We start from the raw sequence: 18,809 nt of genomic DNA on the forward strand, positions 1-18,809 counted from the left end.
GTTGTGAGTCTAGAGTGATGAACGCTTGTAGCAAAGTGATACACTAGGTTTGGATGAGCTGAATTTGAGATTTTAGTGAGACATCCAAGTCTATCAGTGTTTCTCAAACTTCCGTGGGTGTCAGACTTACCTGGAGTACTTGCCAAAAATCTAAAGGTTCAGATTAGGTCCTTTGCCTTCAACCAGCCTCGGCCTTTGTGTTCTTTATTAGCTCACTAGGTGTTTCTGACATACCAGAGTTTGAGAATCACTGGCTTTGACAGTCACAGATATAAGTCTGGAAAGAAAAATTGAGCAAAGGCTGGAGAAGTATATTTTGGAGTTTCAAAAAGGTGTTAATTGAAATGTAGGGATGGCCTACTCTTGCAGCTGGTGAATATAACAGGGAAGGGAAGCCATAGGACAAGATTTGGTTGTATACATGTAGGTGGTGGGAAGACAAGGAGGAGCCTGAAAAAGCAACACATGAATTATTCAGCCTAAGGGGGGAATGTGGAGAGCTCAGTTTCCCTTTAACTGAGATGTGGGCTCTATGGAGACAAAGCCCTCAGGATTACCTTATCCCTGGCATTGTGCCAGCATTTAATAGATAATCAATATTTGTTTATTGAATAAGTCAATGCATCCATGAATGGCTAATAAAAAATTTTTAGAATGTAAGTAGTCATATCACATGCAGTGGCTGAGGTCAAGAGACTAAGGGATAGCTAGTAGATTTAGTTAAAAGGAAGTTATTGCTATACAAGATATTGGGTAATTAAGTTTAAGTAGTGAGTTAGGCCCTGTAGTCATTTGTAACATTCATCTTGAGCTGTTGATGAGCACTGTAATAGCAATAAGATATACACACACATAATATACACACATAAGCGTATGTATACATTGTATGAACGTATACGTGTAAAAGTATAAATATTTAGCTCTAGAGTCTTCATAGTGTCCTGTGGTTTTGTTGATATCCAGGAGCTGCTTCCTTCAGGTTGTAAATCTTGTGGGATGAAGTGTGTCTTAGGAGTCTCAAAGGTTGTGGAGGGCTATCTATCTCTGGGAGGTTGGAACATAGACAAAAGCAATGAGATTCCAGGGACATGTCTCCAGTAAGCTAGATAATCCATTTGCCACCCTCGGTTTTTCAGCGATTGCTCCCCAAGAATAGATATGATTTCTAGAGATTGCATAAAAATATAAAATCCTATTTTAAGATTTGTTTAAAGCTTTTTAATTCCAGTCACATACTTCCTTTGAAAGTACAAACTTTAGTGTCATAAAGCAGAGGTGCTTATTAGTCAGCTCTCTGGGATCTGCAGGTTTGTAGGTGAAACATCCGACCTTTTTTGTGTTTTGAAATGTCATACCAAACTGGATCTTAATGAAGATTCATTTATCCTTTTCACACTATTAAGGATGGTCTATGGGGATAGACTTCTCTCAGTCCACATGATCAGAACCCATTACTGCTAATGGAAGTTTTCCACATGGCTGTGGAGGTGAATAGGCACTGAAATAATCTACATCTAGGCTTTCACAGTCATTTTTATTTAACTATTTTAAGATTTCCATGATGATCCCTTTTCGTGTCCAAATGCTGTTTGACATTGTCTGTAGGTATCTGGTGATGGGTCTGAGGTTGTAACTTTAACAGGTGTAAGTATTTCTTTCCTCTGTTTCAGCTGGAAGTTTTGAGAGTGAAATATTCACAGCCATTAAGAGACCTCCAAATTAATTTCTCAACATGCTTATTCTATAGTTCACATTCAATCCAGAGCACTGAAGGAACTGAACAAGTGGACACTGTAGACATCAGATAGCTGGCCATGGTGTTGGCCATGGCGTCTCAGGATGCTCAGAACTTCTTCCAGCCTTTCTCTTCCTGGATATCTCGGGTTTATGAAGCTCTCCAGCAAGCAGGAGATATGTTATCTGCTTCGCTGGTTAACGTAAGCAAACAAGACTCTAAATTGAGTGACAAACTAGATCAGGACTTAGATAATATTCAGATTCAGGAAACATACTTTGAAGATGAAGAACAAGACAATGATTGGAGTCAAGAGGATGCAAATTCCTTGTTTCTTGAAGTGGATCATTTCTCATGTTGTAATAGTGATTTGCAGGACTCTGCCCAAAATTCAAGCCCCAGGCTTAGCCAACATGCAAAGGACTCATGTTCCACAATGTCCCAGTGGCCCAATCGGGCCAGTGATGACCACAAGTCACCACATGTGCTTTCTTCTATTGCGGAGGAAGAGCATCACCTTGAAAAGCAAAGAAGTGGCCTTCAACATGGCTTTGACAGCCAGCTCCCTGGTACTTTAGAAACTGTTAATGGAAAAAAGCAAGGTAAGCTAGCCAGTCATCATTTTCTCTGCGTTCCTCCAAAGAGTATTTCTACTTATTTTATTTTGACTTGTTTTTAGTTATCATGTGGATTTTATTTTTCTCTCTCTTTTACCTTCCCACATACTGGCTTCTGATTGAGAGATATAATCCTTAGGAATATTTTCAATATATAAAACTTTGGAAGATCCAAGTTTGGGAGTTCCATATTTCAAAACAATAGTTCTGAGCAAGTGAAATGGTGAAAACGAGTCTGTGGATTCTGTTTGAGAAGCCCCTTGTGCACATGTCATGCTTTTAAAAATATCTTGTAAAATGTTCTTTTTTTCTTCTAGGTTAGGAATTTCTAGATGTTACTATATTATTCAGTGTGAAATCCTGTGCAAAAAGCCATACTTATTGCAGAATTTTTAGTTGATAACACTCCAAGAACACTTCTCACAGTGTTTCACTGAGACGTGATGTGAGATGACAGTGGATAGGAAATCTTTGAAATAAGAATAGCTTGATTTTCTTTTAGCTCTGAATGGTAAGGACACATTTAATAAAAACTGCCGATAAAGATTTATGCTGTGAGAACTGAGCACATATTGGGCCTTCAATAAATATATATTGAATATGATAAAAATGTAATTGACTCTCTAAAAGTAGCTGTGGTATGTTCCAGCATGAATTTCTCATGCCTCTAATACTCTAACCTTGAAGTAAGGACATTCCACCTGGTTAAGGGACAGAGGTAAATGATATTCACAGAAGGGATTTGGGTATGTGTGCACAGTGTGTAGTTGTAATGCACATATAAGTCACACAGATTGGTGAGTCATTTATGTGATCTAAAGACAAAGTTATTAATGTCCCTCTTGTTGGAGAGAGCAGACTTTTCTGGAATACCTCATAGTCCCTTCATTCATTTTCCATGATTCCTATTAGCTTTGTCTTTTTAGGGAAAAGTTTTATTCAGATATATAAAGTCTTGGCATATAAGGAAACACAATTTCATATTCTTCTCATGCTTTCTTGATACTTTTATTCAAATTAAGGTAACATTGAAATGCTAGAATAAATTGGTGAAAATGAGGTAGGTTGATATTCTTTCTGAACCTGAGAAGCTATAGATAATTGCAATTTTGAGTCTTTTAAAATTGTCTATAGAGATATTCTAGAAATATCTGGGCCAGCAGTAGAATTTCTTAGATTTGAGTTGAAATTTTGGTTCCTATTTTAGAACATTCTTGAAAAGGTTGAACTATATTTGAAATTGATGTGAATTTGGCATACCGCAAATTTTGCTAATTTTTGTAATTGTAAAATCTAATGGCAGTAAAACAATTGTGTTCATTTGGCCCTTCCAGAGATGCTTATTCACTAGATTGGAGCCTCCAGGAAGTCAGGGACCATGCCATAGATTCATTTGTGTTTTCTTAACAATGAGCACAGTGTTGGGTGAGAGATTAAATAATAACAATGGAATAGCACCAAGGAAAGCTAACAACATTAAGAGGTAGATGCTATTATTATTCTCACTTTACAGTTGAGAAAATTGATGGCGAGAGAGTTTGATAATCTGTCCAATATCCACATTTATTATAGGAAGAAGCAGAGCTCAGGCAGTCTCATTCTAACATTTACACATACACATATTCTCTCTTTTTTTCCTTTTTAAAGGTATAATTTACTATAATAAAATTCATCCTTAGTATATAGTTCTATGCTTTTTGACAAATAGACACGGTCTTGTAACCACCACAACCAAAGTATAAAATGGTTTTGTTATGTCAGAAAATTCTCCTACATTTGTTTTTAGTCAGTCCTTTCCCTACTCCAGCCCCAGACACGTGTGGATACATTTTTAGCCTCTCCTGTTTTATCTTTTTCAGAATGTCATATAAATGGAATTATACAGTTTGTCGTCTTTTGAGTCCAGCTTCTTTCACCTGTCATAACGTGTTTGAGATTCATCCATGGTGTGTGTTTCAGTAGTTTTCCCTTTTTAATTGCTGAACCGTATTCCGTTGAATGAATGCACTAGTTTGTTGATTGATCAGTTGAGGAACATTTTGGTTGTCTCTAGTTTTATTTATTTCCAATATCAATGTCTATTATTTCTTTTTCTTGACTGATTACACTGGATAGGGCTTCTATTATCATGTTAAATAAGACTGGTGAGAGTGAATATTCTTGCCTCAATCTTAAACAGTGTTAAATCCTTCAGTCTTTCACTCTTATACTCAGTAGTTAGGTGCAGGCTTCTGTAGATGCTCTTTATTATGGTGAAGAAGTTCCCTTGTATTCTAGCTTCCTGAGAGTTTTTATCAAAAAAGGATGTTAAATTCTGTCAAATGCTGTTTCACATCTATTGAGATGATCATATGATTTTTGTTGTTTAGTATGTTCAAATAAATTACACTGTGTTTTGAAAGTTGAGCCAGTTTTGCATAGCTTGGATAAAATCCACTGGGTCGTGTTATGGTATTCCTTTAGTGTATTACTGGATTTGATTTTTTAGTCTTTGCTAAATATTTTTTTCCATTTATTTTTATTAGGGATATTGTTTTGTAGTTTTCTTGCCATATCTTTGGTTCTGGGTAATGTTGACTTTATGAAATGAGTTGTGAAGTGTTTTTCCTTTTCTATAGACTGGAAAAACTTGTGTACAATTATTATTTTTTAATGTTTGCTAGAATTTTTCAATGAAGCCTTCTGAGCCTGGCATTTTCTTTGTAGGAAGGTTTTGAAACACAAACTCAATTTATTTAATAGGTATAAGAGGAACCTAGTTATTTGTTTTTTTCTTAAGCGATTTTTTGGCACTTTGAGTTTTTCAAATTTTTTCATTTCATCTATGTTGTTGAAGTTATGGACATAGTAGTTAATTACTACTTTTTAAATGTTGTTAGGATTCATAGTAATTTCTCCCTTTATTTCCTGATGTTGGTAATTTTTTTCTTTTTTTGTTGTTGATCTGTCTGGCCAGAGGATTATTTGTCTAGCCACCTACCTATCTTGTTTTTTCCAAGCATCTCAATTTTGGTTTAATTAATTTATCTCTATTGTTTTTCTGTTCTTAATTTCATTAATTTGTTATTATTTTCTTGCTTTGGGAATAATTTGTTCTTTCTTATTTTCTATTATGGATGTATAATTTTCCCTCTCAGCAATGCTTTAGCTGTATCTAATAAGTATTAATGTATTTTGTTTTTATTTTAATTTGATTAAAAATAAAATATTTTCTAATTTCCTTTGTTACTCCTCTTTACTACATTGGTTATGTAAAAGTATGTTGGCTAAGTTCCAGATATCAGGAATATTGTATATATTTTTCTGTTGTTGATTTCTAGTTTTATTCCATTATGACTTGAGCACATACTTTCTATTATTTTAGTTTTTAAAATTTAATTAAGGTTTGTTTTATTACCCTGTCCTGAATTGTCAAATATTTCATGTGCACTTGAAAAGATTGCATATTCTGTTACTGGAGAGAGTATTCCATAATTTACAAGTTTTTTGAGGCTATTTTTCAGATTTTCTAATACTTATTTTGTCTCTTGATTTTTTTCTTTTTTAGCCTACTGATTTTGTTCTGTTTATCAGTAAGGGAGGAGTATTGAAGTCTGTAACTCTGATTGTGGATTTGGCTATTTCTTTTTTTTATTTCTATCAGTTTTTGCTTTGTGTAGTTTGAAGCTCTGTTATGTACACATATAAGAAATATGTATCTTCTTGGTGAATTGACCTCTTTGTCATTATGTAATGTACCATTTTTACCTCTGGTAATGTTTATTGTCCTAAACTCTACTTTGATATTAATACAGCTCCTCCAACTTTCTTTTGATTAGTGTTGACATGATATATTCTTTTCCATTCTTTAACTTTAAACCTATTTTATATGGTGGGTTTCTAGTACATAGCATATAATTGGGTCTTACTTTATAATCCAGTACGACAAGCTTCCACTTTTAATTGATGTGTTTTAACTATTTGTATTTAATATAATTATTGATATTGCTGAAATAAAATCTGTCTTCTTGCTAGATTCATTTCTGTTTGTTCCATCTGTTCTTTGTTTCTTTTATCCTAATTTTTCTGCTTTCTTTGTATTGAGTATTTTTATGATTTCATTATATATCGACTCTGGGCTTGTGTTAAAAAAGGCTTAATGTCCATCCTAGGATCCCTAATGCAAGGATCTTTAGTTAACTTCAGTCTATCTTGAAATAATACTGTGCTGTTTCATGCATAGTTTGATGATGTTGCTACAGTATACTCTCAATTCTTCCTGCTTATCCTTTGTTTTATTGATGTCATATATTTTACTCTTATACGTGGAATAAACGTATAATACACTGATACTGCTTTGCCCTAGACTATTGGTTATCTCTTAGAATGGTTAAAATAAGACAAAAAAAGTCTGAGGTGGGACGATTGCTTGAGCCCAGGAGTTTAAGGCTGCAGTGAACTGTGATTGTGCCACTGCACTCCAGTCTAGGTGACAGAGTGAGACCTCATCTCTAAAAATCATTTTAAAAAACCCCTCCTCAAAACCAAACCAAATTTAAAAAGATAAAAATATTATATTTACCTCATTTAGGCCACATGAACATATGCCGCTAATGAATTATCCTAACTTTTCTTTGAAAAATGCTTGACATCTATATTTAAAAATATTTTAGGTATCTTTATTTATTACCTTCATTTATTCAATTTGAAACATTCTTCATTTTAACATTTCTCATACTGTATATATGCTGCTAATCAATTATGTCAGCTTTTGTTTGAAAAATTTTCTCAATTATTTGAAAAATATTTTAGCTAGGTATAGAATGTTGGTTGACAGTTTCAGCACTTTAAGATTGCCATTTCACTATCTTATGGCTTGCTATAATACTTTCCTTTATTTTTCTGCATGTAATGTATGTTTCTTTCACTTGCAGCTTTCAAGATTTTGTCTTTATCTTTGGTTATCAGTAGAGTGTGTCTAGGAGTGTTTGTGCATGGACATGCATGCATGTGTATGTTTTGGTATTTGTTTTTCTTGTGTTTTCTAAACTTATTAGGTCTGTGGGTTTAATGATTTTCATTACTTTTGAAAAAGTTTGGGTGATCATGTCTTCAAATATTTATTCTGCCCCATTCTCTCTTGTTCCTCCTTCTGGTATTCTGGTTATACGAATATTAGATTGTTTGGTATTATCCCACAGTTCTCAGATGTTTTTCTTTGTTTCGTCACTTTTTTTTTCTTCTTCGTAGTTCAGTTTGGGTAGTACTTACTAACGTAGCATCTTCAAGTTTACTAATATTTTCTTTGACAGCATCAAGTCTACAAAAGCCTTTTTTATTTCTGTTACCATGTTTTTCATTTCTAGCATTTTGATTTGATTGCATTTTAAAATAGTTTCAGTCCCTCTGCTCATCACTTCATGCACATTCCCCCCTTTCCATTATGGCTTTTAACATATTAATCACAGTTATTTTAAAATTCCTTGTCTGATAGTTCCAATATCTGAGTCATATTTGAGTTTGGCTTTCTTGGTTGTTTTGTCTCTTGACAGGGTGTTTTTGTTTCTTTTTTGTTTGTCTTGTAATTTATGACTGAAAATAGAACATTATATGTAGGGAAAGTATGTGATATTTTTTGCTGGAAGTGAGCAGTCTTGTCTAATGCAGGGTGTTTAGTGTGAGGGGGTTGAGTCAGTTTAGTCAGCATTTGAGTTGGGTTTTTGTTTTGTTGTTATTGTTCATCTCAGTGTGATATAAGCTTCAAAATTATTACTACGTTGTGTTTAGGGTAGGGGCCTGTTTGTTACACAGTTTCGTCAATATTGGCTCCATCTTTAACATTGTCTCCTCTTTTTGCCTATGCATCAGAGAGTGTCTTTCTTTTTCAGGCTTTTGTCCCTTTCCCAGGAAAAGCCTGTTATTATGCATTATTTATTGTTTGTTAGTGTGATGTGGTTGAGTTGGAGGTTGTGTTTCCTGCTGTTCTAGAGTGCTCTCGGTCTTAGGCAATTGCTGTGTTCCTATGTCTTGGGGTTAGGACATTCTCAGTAATCCTGCCTCTCTCCCCAGAGACAGGGGAATCTCCAGTGGTCTGACCCCAGGAGTTTTTCCTGCCCTTTCCCCAGGGATAGAAGTGTTTGTTCTGTTCACTCACCTTAATGTGTCTTTACCTGTGGTCTGAAAGCAACAGGATTTGCTATTGTATTAGTCCATTTTCATGCTCCTATCAAGAACTGCCTGAGACTGGGTAATTTAAAAAGAAAAGAGGTTTAATGAACTCATATTTGTGCAGGGCTGGAGAGGCCTCGGGAAACTTAAAGTCATGATGGAAGGGGAAGCAAAGGTATCCTTCACGTGGGGGCAACAAGAAGACTGAGAGCTGAGTAAAGGGGGAAGTCCCTTGTAAAACCATCAGATCTTGTGAGAACTTACTATTATGAGAATAGCATGGGGGAAACCACCCCCGTGATTCAGTTACCTCCCTCTGGGTCCCTCCTACCACACGTGGGGATTATGGGAACTGCAATTCAAGATGAGATTTGGGTGGGGATAAAGCCAAACTGTATCAGCTACCCTTCCCCAAGTGGCTTAAGGCTTTTGTTTCATAGTGGAAATTCAAGAGCGGAATCTTGGTGGGGCTTCTTACTTTGCCTGTAGTAGCCATTGTTCCCCTTCCTCATGACTGTATTATGACAGCAGCTTTCTCTTCTCCTGCTCTCCACCTAGTCTTTCTTGTGAGTGCCTGGTGAGCTCTGTGATGAGCTTCTAAGTGGGCTTGAATTTCCATTTGGTTTGTGACTCCCGTGGGTTCTGTACTTCTGTGCTAGTCCACTGGGCCTTTAGAAATAACTGGAAAATAGTCATTTAATTCTTACCAGCTTGTATGAATCTAGTATCTGCCCCTTGCCAGCAAGTGCTTGTGTTCTTTCTCTCCTTGAAATAAGTTGCCTCTTTTTAATTTTTGGACTAGTTGATTGCTTTATGACTTCAGCTTTCTGATGAGTTTAAGAAAATATGTGATTTGACCATTTATATAAATTTTATTGTTGTTTAAAGAGTGGGACCATTACTTCCAACTGCCTACATCTTAAGTGGAAGCTGGAACATAGAGTTTATATACTTAACACCACACTGTGAAATTGAATTGAACATTCTTATTAAACTGGGTAGCATGTTTGGGCTGAGGGATAATTGTGTAAATAACATACTGGTTTTCCATTAAAGAGTTCTGTGATGTGTGTGATATATGTAACCAATCCTATAAAAAAAGTTTGTGAGAAGTTATAGTTATGTACGTGATAACTTTTGGTGTGATTTTGCCAGAGGTGACCAGATAAGGTTCTTGTGAGGATGAGTCAGAATTTAATAGGTGAATGGAAGGAGAAAGGCATTCCAACTGGACAAAATGTCATGAATGCTGACATGTGAACAAACCTGACATTTTCAGGGGTGGATCATGAGGCTAGAGCTAAGGCTGTGATTGGGAAGGTCTTTGTTTTTTGTGTTAAGAATTTAGCCTTCATCCTGTGTATTAGTCCATTTTCATACTGCTGTAAAGACATACTTGAGACTAGGTAGTTTATAAAGAAAAAAGCTTCAATTGACTCACAGTTCTACATGGCTGGGGAGGTCCGAAGAAACTTACAATTATGGCAGAAGGTGAAGGGGAAGCAAGGCACATCTTACACAGCAACAGGAGAGAGAGAGAGAGAGAGAGCGAGCGAGAGCGCAAAAGGGAAGTGTCACTTTTAAACTATGAAATTTTGTGAGTACTCCCTCACTATCATGAGAACAGCATGGGGGAAACGGCCCGCATGATCCAATTACCTCCCACCAGGTCCTTCCCTCCACACATGGGGATTACAATTCAAGATGAGATTTGGGTGGGGACACAGAGCCAAACCATATAATCCTGTAAATGACTGGGAATCTTAGAAATATCTTAATCAAGGGTGGCACCCACAGAACTCTGATATAGAAGGATAACTTTAGCATCAGTTTGGAGGCTAAATTGGAGGGGAGAATATGTGTTGGAGAACTATTATAGTAGCTTGTAAGAAGGAACCTGTATAAGAGAATATGCACATATAAACAGAAATAATTATCATTATTTTGTCATTGTTCTGCCAAAAAGACATCTCACAAAGAGAGTCTATGACATGCTTCTGGCATGCAATGGGGTACCACCTCATTACTGTGGAGGTAGAAGACCAGCATCCCCTCTTGGCCTCTTTGACCCTTGAAGAGGTGCTCTTCATTAATGCTGAGTTAAGATGGGAGTTCCATCTTCTCATGTGGCTTCCACTGACCCCGAGGTACAGGTGGCCTCATTACCACTGGGTTGTGGTGAAAGTCTTGGGTCTCTGCTAGACCTCCCTTGACATTACCTAAATGGGCAGGAAGAGGTGTGCCTCATGACTTCCAGGTGGGGGTAGAAGACAGGGCTTCCCAAATGGTCTCCAGTGAACACTGTGTGGGTGGGGGATACTCTCGTCTGGCATCAGGGATGGAAGTTCCAGCTCCTAGCTTGGCCTTGTCTGGCATGCCTTGTGAGAGTATTGGGTTGCCTCATTACAGATTGGTGAGGATGGAAGTCTGTGTTCCCCATGTGGCCTTGTTGTCGTGGGTAAAGTTGAGGACACAATTTTTTTCTGTGCTGTTTGGCTTGAGTACAGCAGGTCCTATCTAAACATTTTCTGTCTTACTAGGCTGCACCTTTCCTAGTCCTTTGGGCAGAGAGAGCAAGCCTTTATTGAGACTTTTGTTTTGGTCAGTGTACATAGGCATTTTTGTGTTGCCAGCTTCTTCAGGTCTGGGATATATGAGGTAAAAGAGCCCAGGGAACTCATGACTATGTTGTTCCTTGAGTCCCAAGGTTCCTATCCATTCTACCTTCTTCTCTGCACTTCTCAGTCTTCTGATCTCTGTTTAATAGACAATGTCTGGGGTTTAGGATGGCACTTAGAGGGAAGAAGAGGGAAAAGTATGCTCACTTTATCTTCCTGGAAGTTTTCACATTAGTCCTTAAACAGCATTATGACTTTGAATTCCACCCACTTCTTTCCATTTCACAGGGAAAATAAGAGCAGTAGAAAATGATAAAGAGTGGTGTGGGTGTGTAAGTAGATATGAGGAGGAACATTTCTCTATAAAGAGAGGTGTTATACTATGGCCCCTTTTAACCAATCAAATATGTATTGAACATCTATCATGTACAAAGCATTGTGGGGAGCAGACAAGTATACACAAGTATAAGCCACAGGCCTTTCCTTCAGACTGTGCAGAAGCCTATATCACTTGTTTATTCTGTTCCAGAGGATGCAAAAATGTTTTTAATGCCCCGGCTCTGTGGTGGCTCTGGGAATTGGGAATGCAGCATGGGCTTAGAGTGAGACAGCCTCAGCCCAGTTCACTCACAGCTTTATAGATGGAGGAGCTCGCGTAAATTGCCTCTAGGGAACTTCCATTTCTCTCTCTCGCTGATGTGATGTAGCCCACTAATTTACTTCAAATGCCTTTTAGCCATTGAACAAAAGCTCTTATTTCTCTTTCCTCAAAATATTTAAGTACCCTGAGGACCCTGTAAAACTACGATACGCGATTGGACTCTTAGCTGTATCAGTGTTAAAGCACCTGTTTTTTGTTTTTGTTTTTGTTTTTGATTTTACTGATGGGTTAACAGTCTCGAAGACTCCTCATGCACTCATTTGTTCCTTTATACCATGGGGTGATGTAAGCCATAGCACATGGGCTGCTTTGCAGTCTGTTGAAGAGAGGTATTAGGAAACACACTAGGGAAAAGCAGCATTTTAATCAGTGATTTATGTGCACGTCTTAAAAAGCCTTGTCAAGCTCGCTTTTCCCATTTAACCTTGAATTCTTTTCATAACGTTGTATCTTGATTTTATGTTTCTTAATGTGCCATATTTTTCTCCACAATAGATTTTAAGCTAAATTGGCCCAAAACAAGAGGGATGCTGAATGCTTTTTGTAACCATGGAAACATTTCTGGGCACTTACTGAGGACCTGGTTGCCAATAGTAATGTAACAGAGAAAATAGATACACTTCATTTAGCAGTTGCCGATGATTAAGAGGCAGAGAGACTACTTATAGTGTCATCCCAAGATAGGCTTTTTGGTTTAAAGACTCAAATCCAAAACACCACCTTCTCAGTAGAGAAGCAGCTATGACACCTTTGATATGTGATGGGAAGGAGTTCTAATTGCATTTAAAAATCATCTTTGTTTTCAGTTTATCACCTCATGCTTTTTTTGAAGCTGTTTTTTAACCACATGTATTTGTTTCCAAGAAATATGCTCACTATTTCCTGAAATAGCCTGCTAATGGAATTAATGTGTTCCAAGCACATTGGCATATAGAACTTTAGAAACAATCTCTGAATGTACTTAAAATATAGAACAACAGGCTTTGAAATCATGGTGATATTTTACTTTTCAACCAGATTACTCTGCTAGGCTAATGTAACATGGAAGGGAAAATCCTACAGTGTTCTTAGTTGATGATTAATTCCAACCCTTTGCGGATTGAAGGTATTTTCTTCTGTCAGTATTATTGGGATTGCTTGTGGCAGTTGAGACTAAATGATATCAGATAATATAATATAGCTGATTCACAAATCATACAGGCCTTATCTTTTCTACAGGACATGCTATTGCATATGAAATGTTGCATTCCACCTTTCCTTCCTTTGCAGCACTGGAACTTTGCTTTTCCATTGCATAAATGCTTTCTTGAAAGTAAGCCTATGCCTAGTTAAATTTATCTTCATTTGTTAGTCCTTCATTTGATAGTATTTGCCATCATGTTCCTTGGTTATCCAGAACTGTCCAGGGAAAAAGGTTTAATATTCTGTGACTGCTCCAGAATCTGTTTTCTAAAAGCTTTATAAAGTTAATTTTCTTGATATTTTGATTTGCATGTTTTAGCAAAGGTAGATAGATATTAATGAATATGTTAGCAGCTGACATACAGTTTTCGAAGTCTTGACGTTTAAGGTGAGAAGATGATTATTCCCATTGTTACTTATTTTGCAGTTTTGTGTCATTTTTGGAGGAAATTTCAGGCATATAACAAAATCCTATGTGGATAGAAGTTAGAATATGTAAGATACAAATGATCAGATGATTCAATCCTTACTTTGACTTCTGGGTGTTGTTATGATAGAATACTGGAACATTTTGAAGGACAGATTCAAAATAAGAAAATTGAGTCCTTTTTTTTCTATTCTTAATATAATTAGGAATGGATTAGAGGAATTAGAGGCAAGTTATCCTCCAGATAAGCTTAAATCCCATTTTAACAATTCTCGAGGAATAAAAAAATTTTCTTTATTAGTGGAATCACTTGATATATATATTTTTAAAAGCTCAGAAGTTTTCATTGTCCTATAAAAAGAGCAGAGGCCGCGGCTCAAGCCTGTAATCCCAGCACTTTGGGAGGCCGAGACGGGTGGATCACGAGGTCAGGAGATCGAGACCATCCTGGCTAACACGGTGAAACCCCGTCTCTACTAAAAAATACAAAAAACTAGCCGGGCGAGGTGGCGGGCGTCTGTAGTCCCAGCTACTTGGGAGGCTGAGGCAGGAGAATGGCGTGAACCTGGGAGGCGGAGCTTGCAGTGAGCTGAGATCTGGCCACTGCACTCCAGCCTGGGCAACAGAGAGAGACTCTGTCTCAAAAAAAAAAAAAAAAAAAAGTAAGAGCAGGGATATCTTTTTTATGATTACTCTGCCTAAAGGGGAAGAAACCAGAGCTAGACAGGAAGTACAAACTTAATAAGATCTTTTCTCATTTATCTTATTTCTTCTTCCTGAGGAAGATTCTTACCTGTGTGTTTGTGTGTTGTTTATTTATTTATTTATAAAAATATCGTGGAGATATTATCCTCTTCTTCCCTCCTCTATTATTTTTTCTTTGGTAAATCTCCTTTCTTTCTTCGCTGGTAGCCTCTTCCCATACCTGCCCCTGAGGAGAGCGAGTTTTGTTTCGGAAAAGGAGCCTTATAGCGGGAGGAGTTTCTGAAATATGATTTTAAGTTCCTCTTCTCTTTGAACTCATGTTAATTATGCTAAGGGCTGGCCTAGGTCATTGCTAATGGAGTTCTTAGTGCCCTTTGTATTTCGTAGTTTTTAAGTTTATGAAACATTTTAAAAACAGAAAAACATAGAGTAATATAACAAAGAGTCACAGATTGCCACTTTGCCAAATCTTAACATTTTGTCATATTTCAGATTTATTTTAAAGAAGCCATCGAGGACAAAGGGAATTGAAATCCCCTGAGAAGCCCTTTTTGTTTTCTTTCTTTTCTCTACTCACTGGGGTAAAACAAATCTAAATTTGGAAATTATGATTCCCATTGTGTTTCTGTTTTTCTTTTTCTTTTTTTTTTTTTTGCTGCAAGCATATGTATCTGTAAACTACATATAACATAATTTTGCATATTTTAAAACTTTATACGAGTGATATAATGCTAAACATATTATTTTGCAATTTTTTCCCTTCCCTCTGAATGTTATATTTTTGAGATATGCAGATACACGTAGATTTGTTTTAGTTTTACTGCTACATGGTAGTCAACTGTATTAATATACCATTTTTCCATCCTTCAATTGATGAACATTTAGTTTATTTCTAAACTTTCACTATTAAAAATAATTCTGCAATATAAATATCTCTTTGAGCACATATACTGGAGTTTATTTAGATGGTATGTATGAAGAGACAGTCCTATTCCACACCTCTTTCTTAAACTAGGTAGTTTCTTTCCTGGTCAAGGTCCCTTGAATGAATTTCCTTCCCTTCCCCTGCTTTATCTTTAGGTGGTTCAAATTGGTTTCTTTTCCCTGTCACCAAGAGAGTCATAGTCAATAGTGAACTTAAGGCATTAAAAGAATCTAAGTATTAGAAGTTGTCTGTGTGTTTAATAGCAAGTTTAAATAATGAATAAATGAGAACATGGGCAGTGATTCCAAATCTTAGGAGGGTTACAGGCTCCTTTGAAACTTTTATGAAAGTTACAAACTCACTTGTCCAGAAAGATACATCAAGACATATCAAAAACATTTATAATGACATTTTATGGGTTCATGGACCTCCTGAATTTCATGTGTGTTACTCCAGATTAAAGTCAACCAAGTTTACAAGAGGAAACTAGTAATAATACAGTCAGGAGTTAATCATTGTACCATTCATTTTCAATTTGGCTTTTCTAAGAAGATAAAATTGGAGAAATGCGTTGGAATCTGTGCTGGTTCTCAAACTACTGTCAACTCAAATCCATTCTTCTAGATTCTGCTTTGGATGTTGGGTTTAGAATTCTGCAAATTACAGTTCTCCTATGGTGGCGGGTCATCGGATTCTCCTAGGTTCTCTATGCCCAAAAGAGCAGTAAAAAGACATTGAAAGATGGGAGGAGATGAGAAGGGACTTATTGATTTCTGTTTTACTCACTGTTCCTATTAGGGGCACTCCAGCACAGCCCTTCACTCTGCTATCAGCAGTTTGGGTTCTCATCTGTAACTTCTTTCAGTATTCCAGAACCAGCCTCATTCCAGCCCACTCGGAGGAACAGCACGCGTCAGACAATTTTTCGTCCTCAGAGGCCTGAGCCCAATTCTGTGGCGGCTGATTTCTGATAATTTGACTGCTTCCTTTTGGTTCCTCAGCCCTAGGGGTGGTAGCTGCTTCATGCAGTTGTAATCTCTGGCCTATTTCCCTATTCTTCTTCCTATTCATTTGTCATCCAATACCTGTGAAACCAATTCCCTGTATTAAATAAATTGCCTCTGTTGATAATTTCTGCTTCCCTGAAATTTGACCAGTAGTGTAATGAAAGTATTTTCAAAGCATTTGTATAGATCTTAAAATAGTCTATGTTAATTGCACAAGACCTAGATTCTGCAGGTAAACTGCGACTTTCTGGAAATTATAGGTAACTGATGAAGCAAACATCTATGTCTTACCCATATCTGATATTCACCAGCCAAACAAATAAATATAACATGTCAGGTGATGAAAAGTGCCATGTAGAAAAATAAAGCAGGATAAGGGGATACAAATTAATTGGATGAATGCTACCTTAATAGGGTGGTCCTATATTTTATAGGATGATCTCTCTGAGAAGGCAGCATGTAAACAGAGACCTGAACGAAGTGAAGATGAGAGCTGTGCAAATATTTGAGGGAAGAACATTCTGGGTATAGGGAAAAATAAGTGGACATGCCCTGGGGTGGGGTGAGGAGTGTTTTGGTGTTTGATTGATTCACTTTGCCCGTGCTTACTAGCATCTGGTTCTTGGTAATGCCATCCAGTTGTTACTCTGGAATTTCTGCTATCCTAGAAATTTCCTAATATTTAATACATTTTTGCTAAAGGATGTCAGGTATAGGATCATCACAAGAGACATTGTTGTTCATGGAAAGACTTTGAAAACTGTTATATTATTTCAAACATTGGTTTTTTTTGCGGGGGTAGGGGGCAGGGATAAACAAAGTTGAAACATCAAGCAGTATCTTCTTAAGCTGTAATATCAGAGCCTATTTCAAAACCAAAACAAGAACTTTAGGTTCTTCTGGGACTACTTAGTTTTTATTCTGTTTTGATCTCACAAAAAGTAGCCACTGCAAAACCTATGTGCAGAAAGTTAAAAATATTCTTCAGCATTTAGATGCATATTGACCAGCAGTTACTTCTGTTGGAGTCTGCTAAATCAGTTTGTACATGAACCACGATTTCTTACCCTTAATATTTCCCTTTGTGACGTTGGATTTATTCTTAGCCGTAAAGTGATATAGAGGCAATATTGCTTATGTCCCAGAAACCACACTATTTACACAACTGAACTAAAGTCAAATTAGGAATTTCTCGGCTTCTTATGAGCAAAGATAAAGGCGTGAGCTCAAGTAATGGATGAATCTGGGAGTAAATCTGGTTTCATGGGGAGTTCTATCTAGAAGTGCAAATATTATCTTTGGGACCTGGTTTCCCCCCTTCATCCCCAGTTTCTAATCTCTACTTCCATTTGGGCTGGCTCCATTCTCAAGCTCCATGCATAGCCAGATGGTTGCCAGAACCTCCAGGTTTATATCCTCCTAGGTTATAATCCAGTGAGAAAAACAAAAAAGCACCACTTTCTGGCAATAAGAAGAAAATGCTGAAATTAGCATTAATTGGCTTGATTTGTGTGGCTTGACTTGAATTATGTGACAAACTTTAGCAATCACTGAAGCCAGAGAAATGTGATGTTCTGATTGACCAGATCTAGGTCAACTGCTGCTTCTGGTGTTTGGGGTAGAGAGCTTTTCCAGAAATGACCTGAGAGTGGAGGAAAGGTGATTTACTGGAGAAAATGAAGGTTCCAGAAGTGGAAAGAATAGATACTGGGTGTCAAAAAAACCCACAGCTCTATTAGAGGAGTCAATGCCATTCATAGACCTCTCCACTGCTTTTACATTGAATGCTGGTTACAAGCCTGTTTCAAGGAAAAGCCTAGATTTCTTATGTCACCACATATGCCATATATCACCATAGGACCCCAAACACCTACTTCTCAGTGCTTATGGACACATGTCTTCCACAAGTCAGGGAACACTATATATATGTAAATAGAAATATATATATACACACATACATATATATATTTTTGATGCTGTGCATCATTTGTCACTGCTGATTTAGATCATGGCTTTTCTCCTGCATGTTAAAAAAAAATCTCTCTAATGCACCTTTTTAGAATGGTGTTACCATATAGGATCTGTATTAGTTATCTATTCATGCATAACATATTACTACACATTTAGTGGCTTAAAACAACACACATTTATTATTTCACAGTTTCTATGGATTAAGAGTCCAGGCATGTGTTAGCTGAATCCTTTGCTTAGGGTCTCACATGGCTATAATCAAAGTATCAGCTGGGCTGCATCCTCATCTGGAAGTTTGGGGAAAAGTCCACTTCTAAGCTCTCTCAGGTTGATGGCAGAATTGATTTCTTTGTAGTTGTAGGACCGAGGGCCCCAGCTTCTTACTGGCTGTTGGTTGGAGGCCACCCTCAGCTGCTGGAGGCTTCCTGAGGTCCCAGAGGCTACCTTGCCACATAGGTTTCCCCAACATGTCTGCTTACTTCAGCAAGCTAGAATCTGATAGCAAAAGGAATCTCAGGTAATGTAATTGTGGTGTGACATCTTATCACCTCTGCTATATTCTACTGGTTGGAAGCACAAGTGCCATCAACACTGAAGGGGGAGGGGTACCAAAGGCATGGACACTAGAAAGTGGGGCTCAGGAGGAACTACTTTAGCATCTTCTTACCACAGGATTCTATATTGTCCATTTAAATAAATAGAGAAATTGCACAAAAGGTGGGAGCTACTTACATGCCTTCATATGAGTTATTTACTCTTATAGATTTTTTTTTAACTGAGGAAATTATATTTTTGTCTTCAAAGGCAACTTTTA

At 37.0% G+C, this 18,809-nt stretch overlaps 1 protein-coding gene across 4 annotated transcripts in view; it reads left to right on the top strand.

Moving 5' to 3' along the window:
- The window catches only part of SYT16 (synaptotagmin 16), a 197,609-nt gene that overhangs the window by 86,093 nt on the left and 92,707 nt on the right, over positions 1–18,809 (top strand). For 3 of the 4 annotated variants that reach the window (XM_077941105.1, XM_077941107.1, XM_077941106.1), the window contains exon 3: positions 1,671–2,337. The exons of the other annotated variant lie outside the window; for it this stretch is intronic. In XM_077941105.1, the coding sequence (XP_077797231.1) occupies positions 1,815–2,337 (523 nt within the window). In that variant the 5' untranslated portion in view covers positions 1,671–1,814. The remainder of the gene's footprint in view (positions 1–1,670; positions 2,338–18,809) is intronic. 4 annotated transcript variants of the gene reach the window in all.

This window comes from Macaca mulatta, chromosome 7 (genome assembly GCF_049350105.2).
Source record: "Macaca mulatta isolate MMU2019108-1 chromosome 7, T2T-MMU8v2.0, whole genome shotgun sequence".
NCBI classification, from domain to species: Eukaryota; Metazoa; Chordata; class Mammalia; order Primates; family Cercopithecidae; genus Macaca; species Macaca mulatta.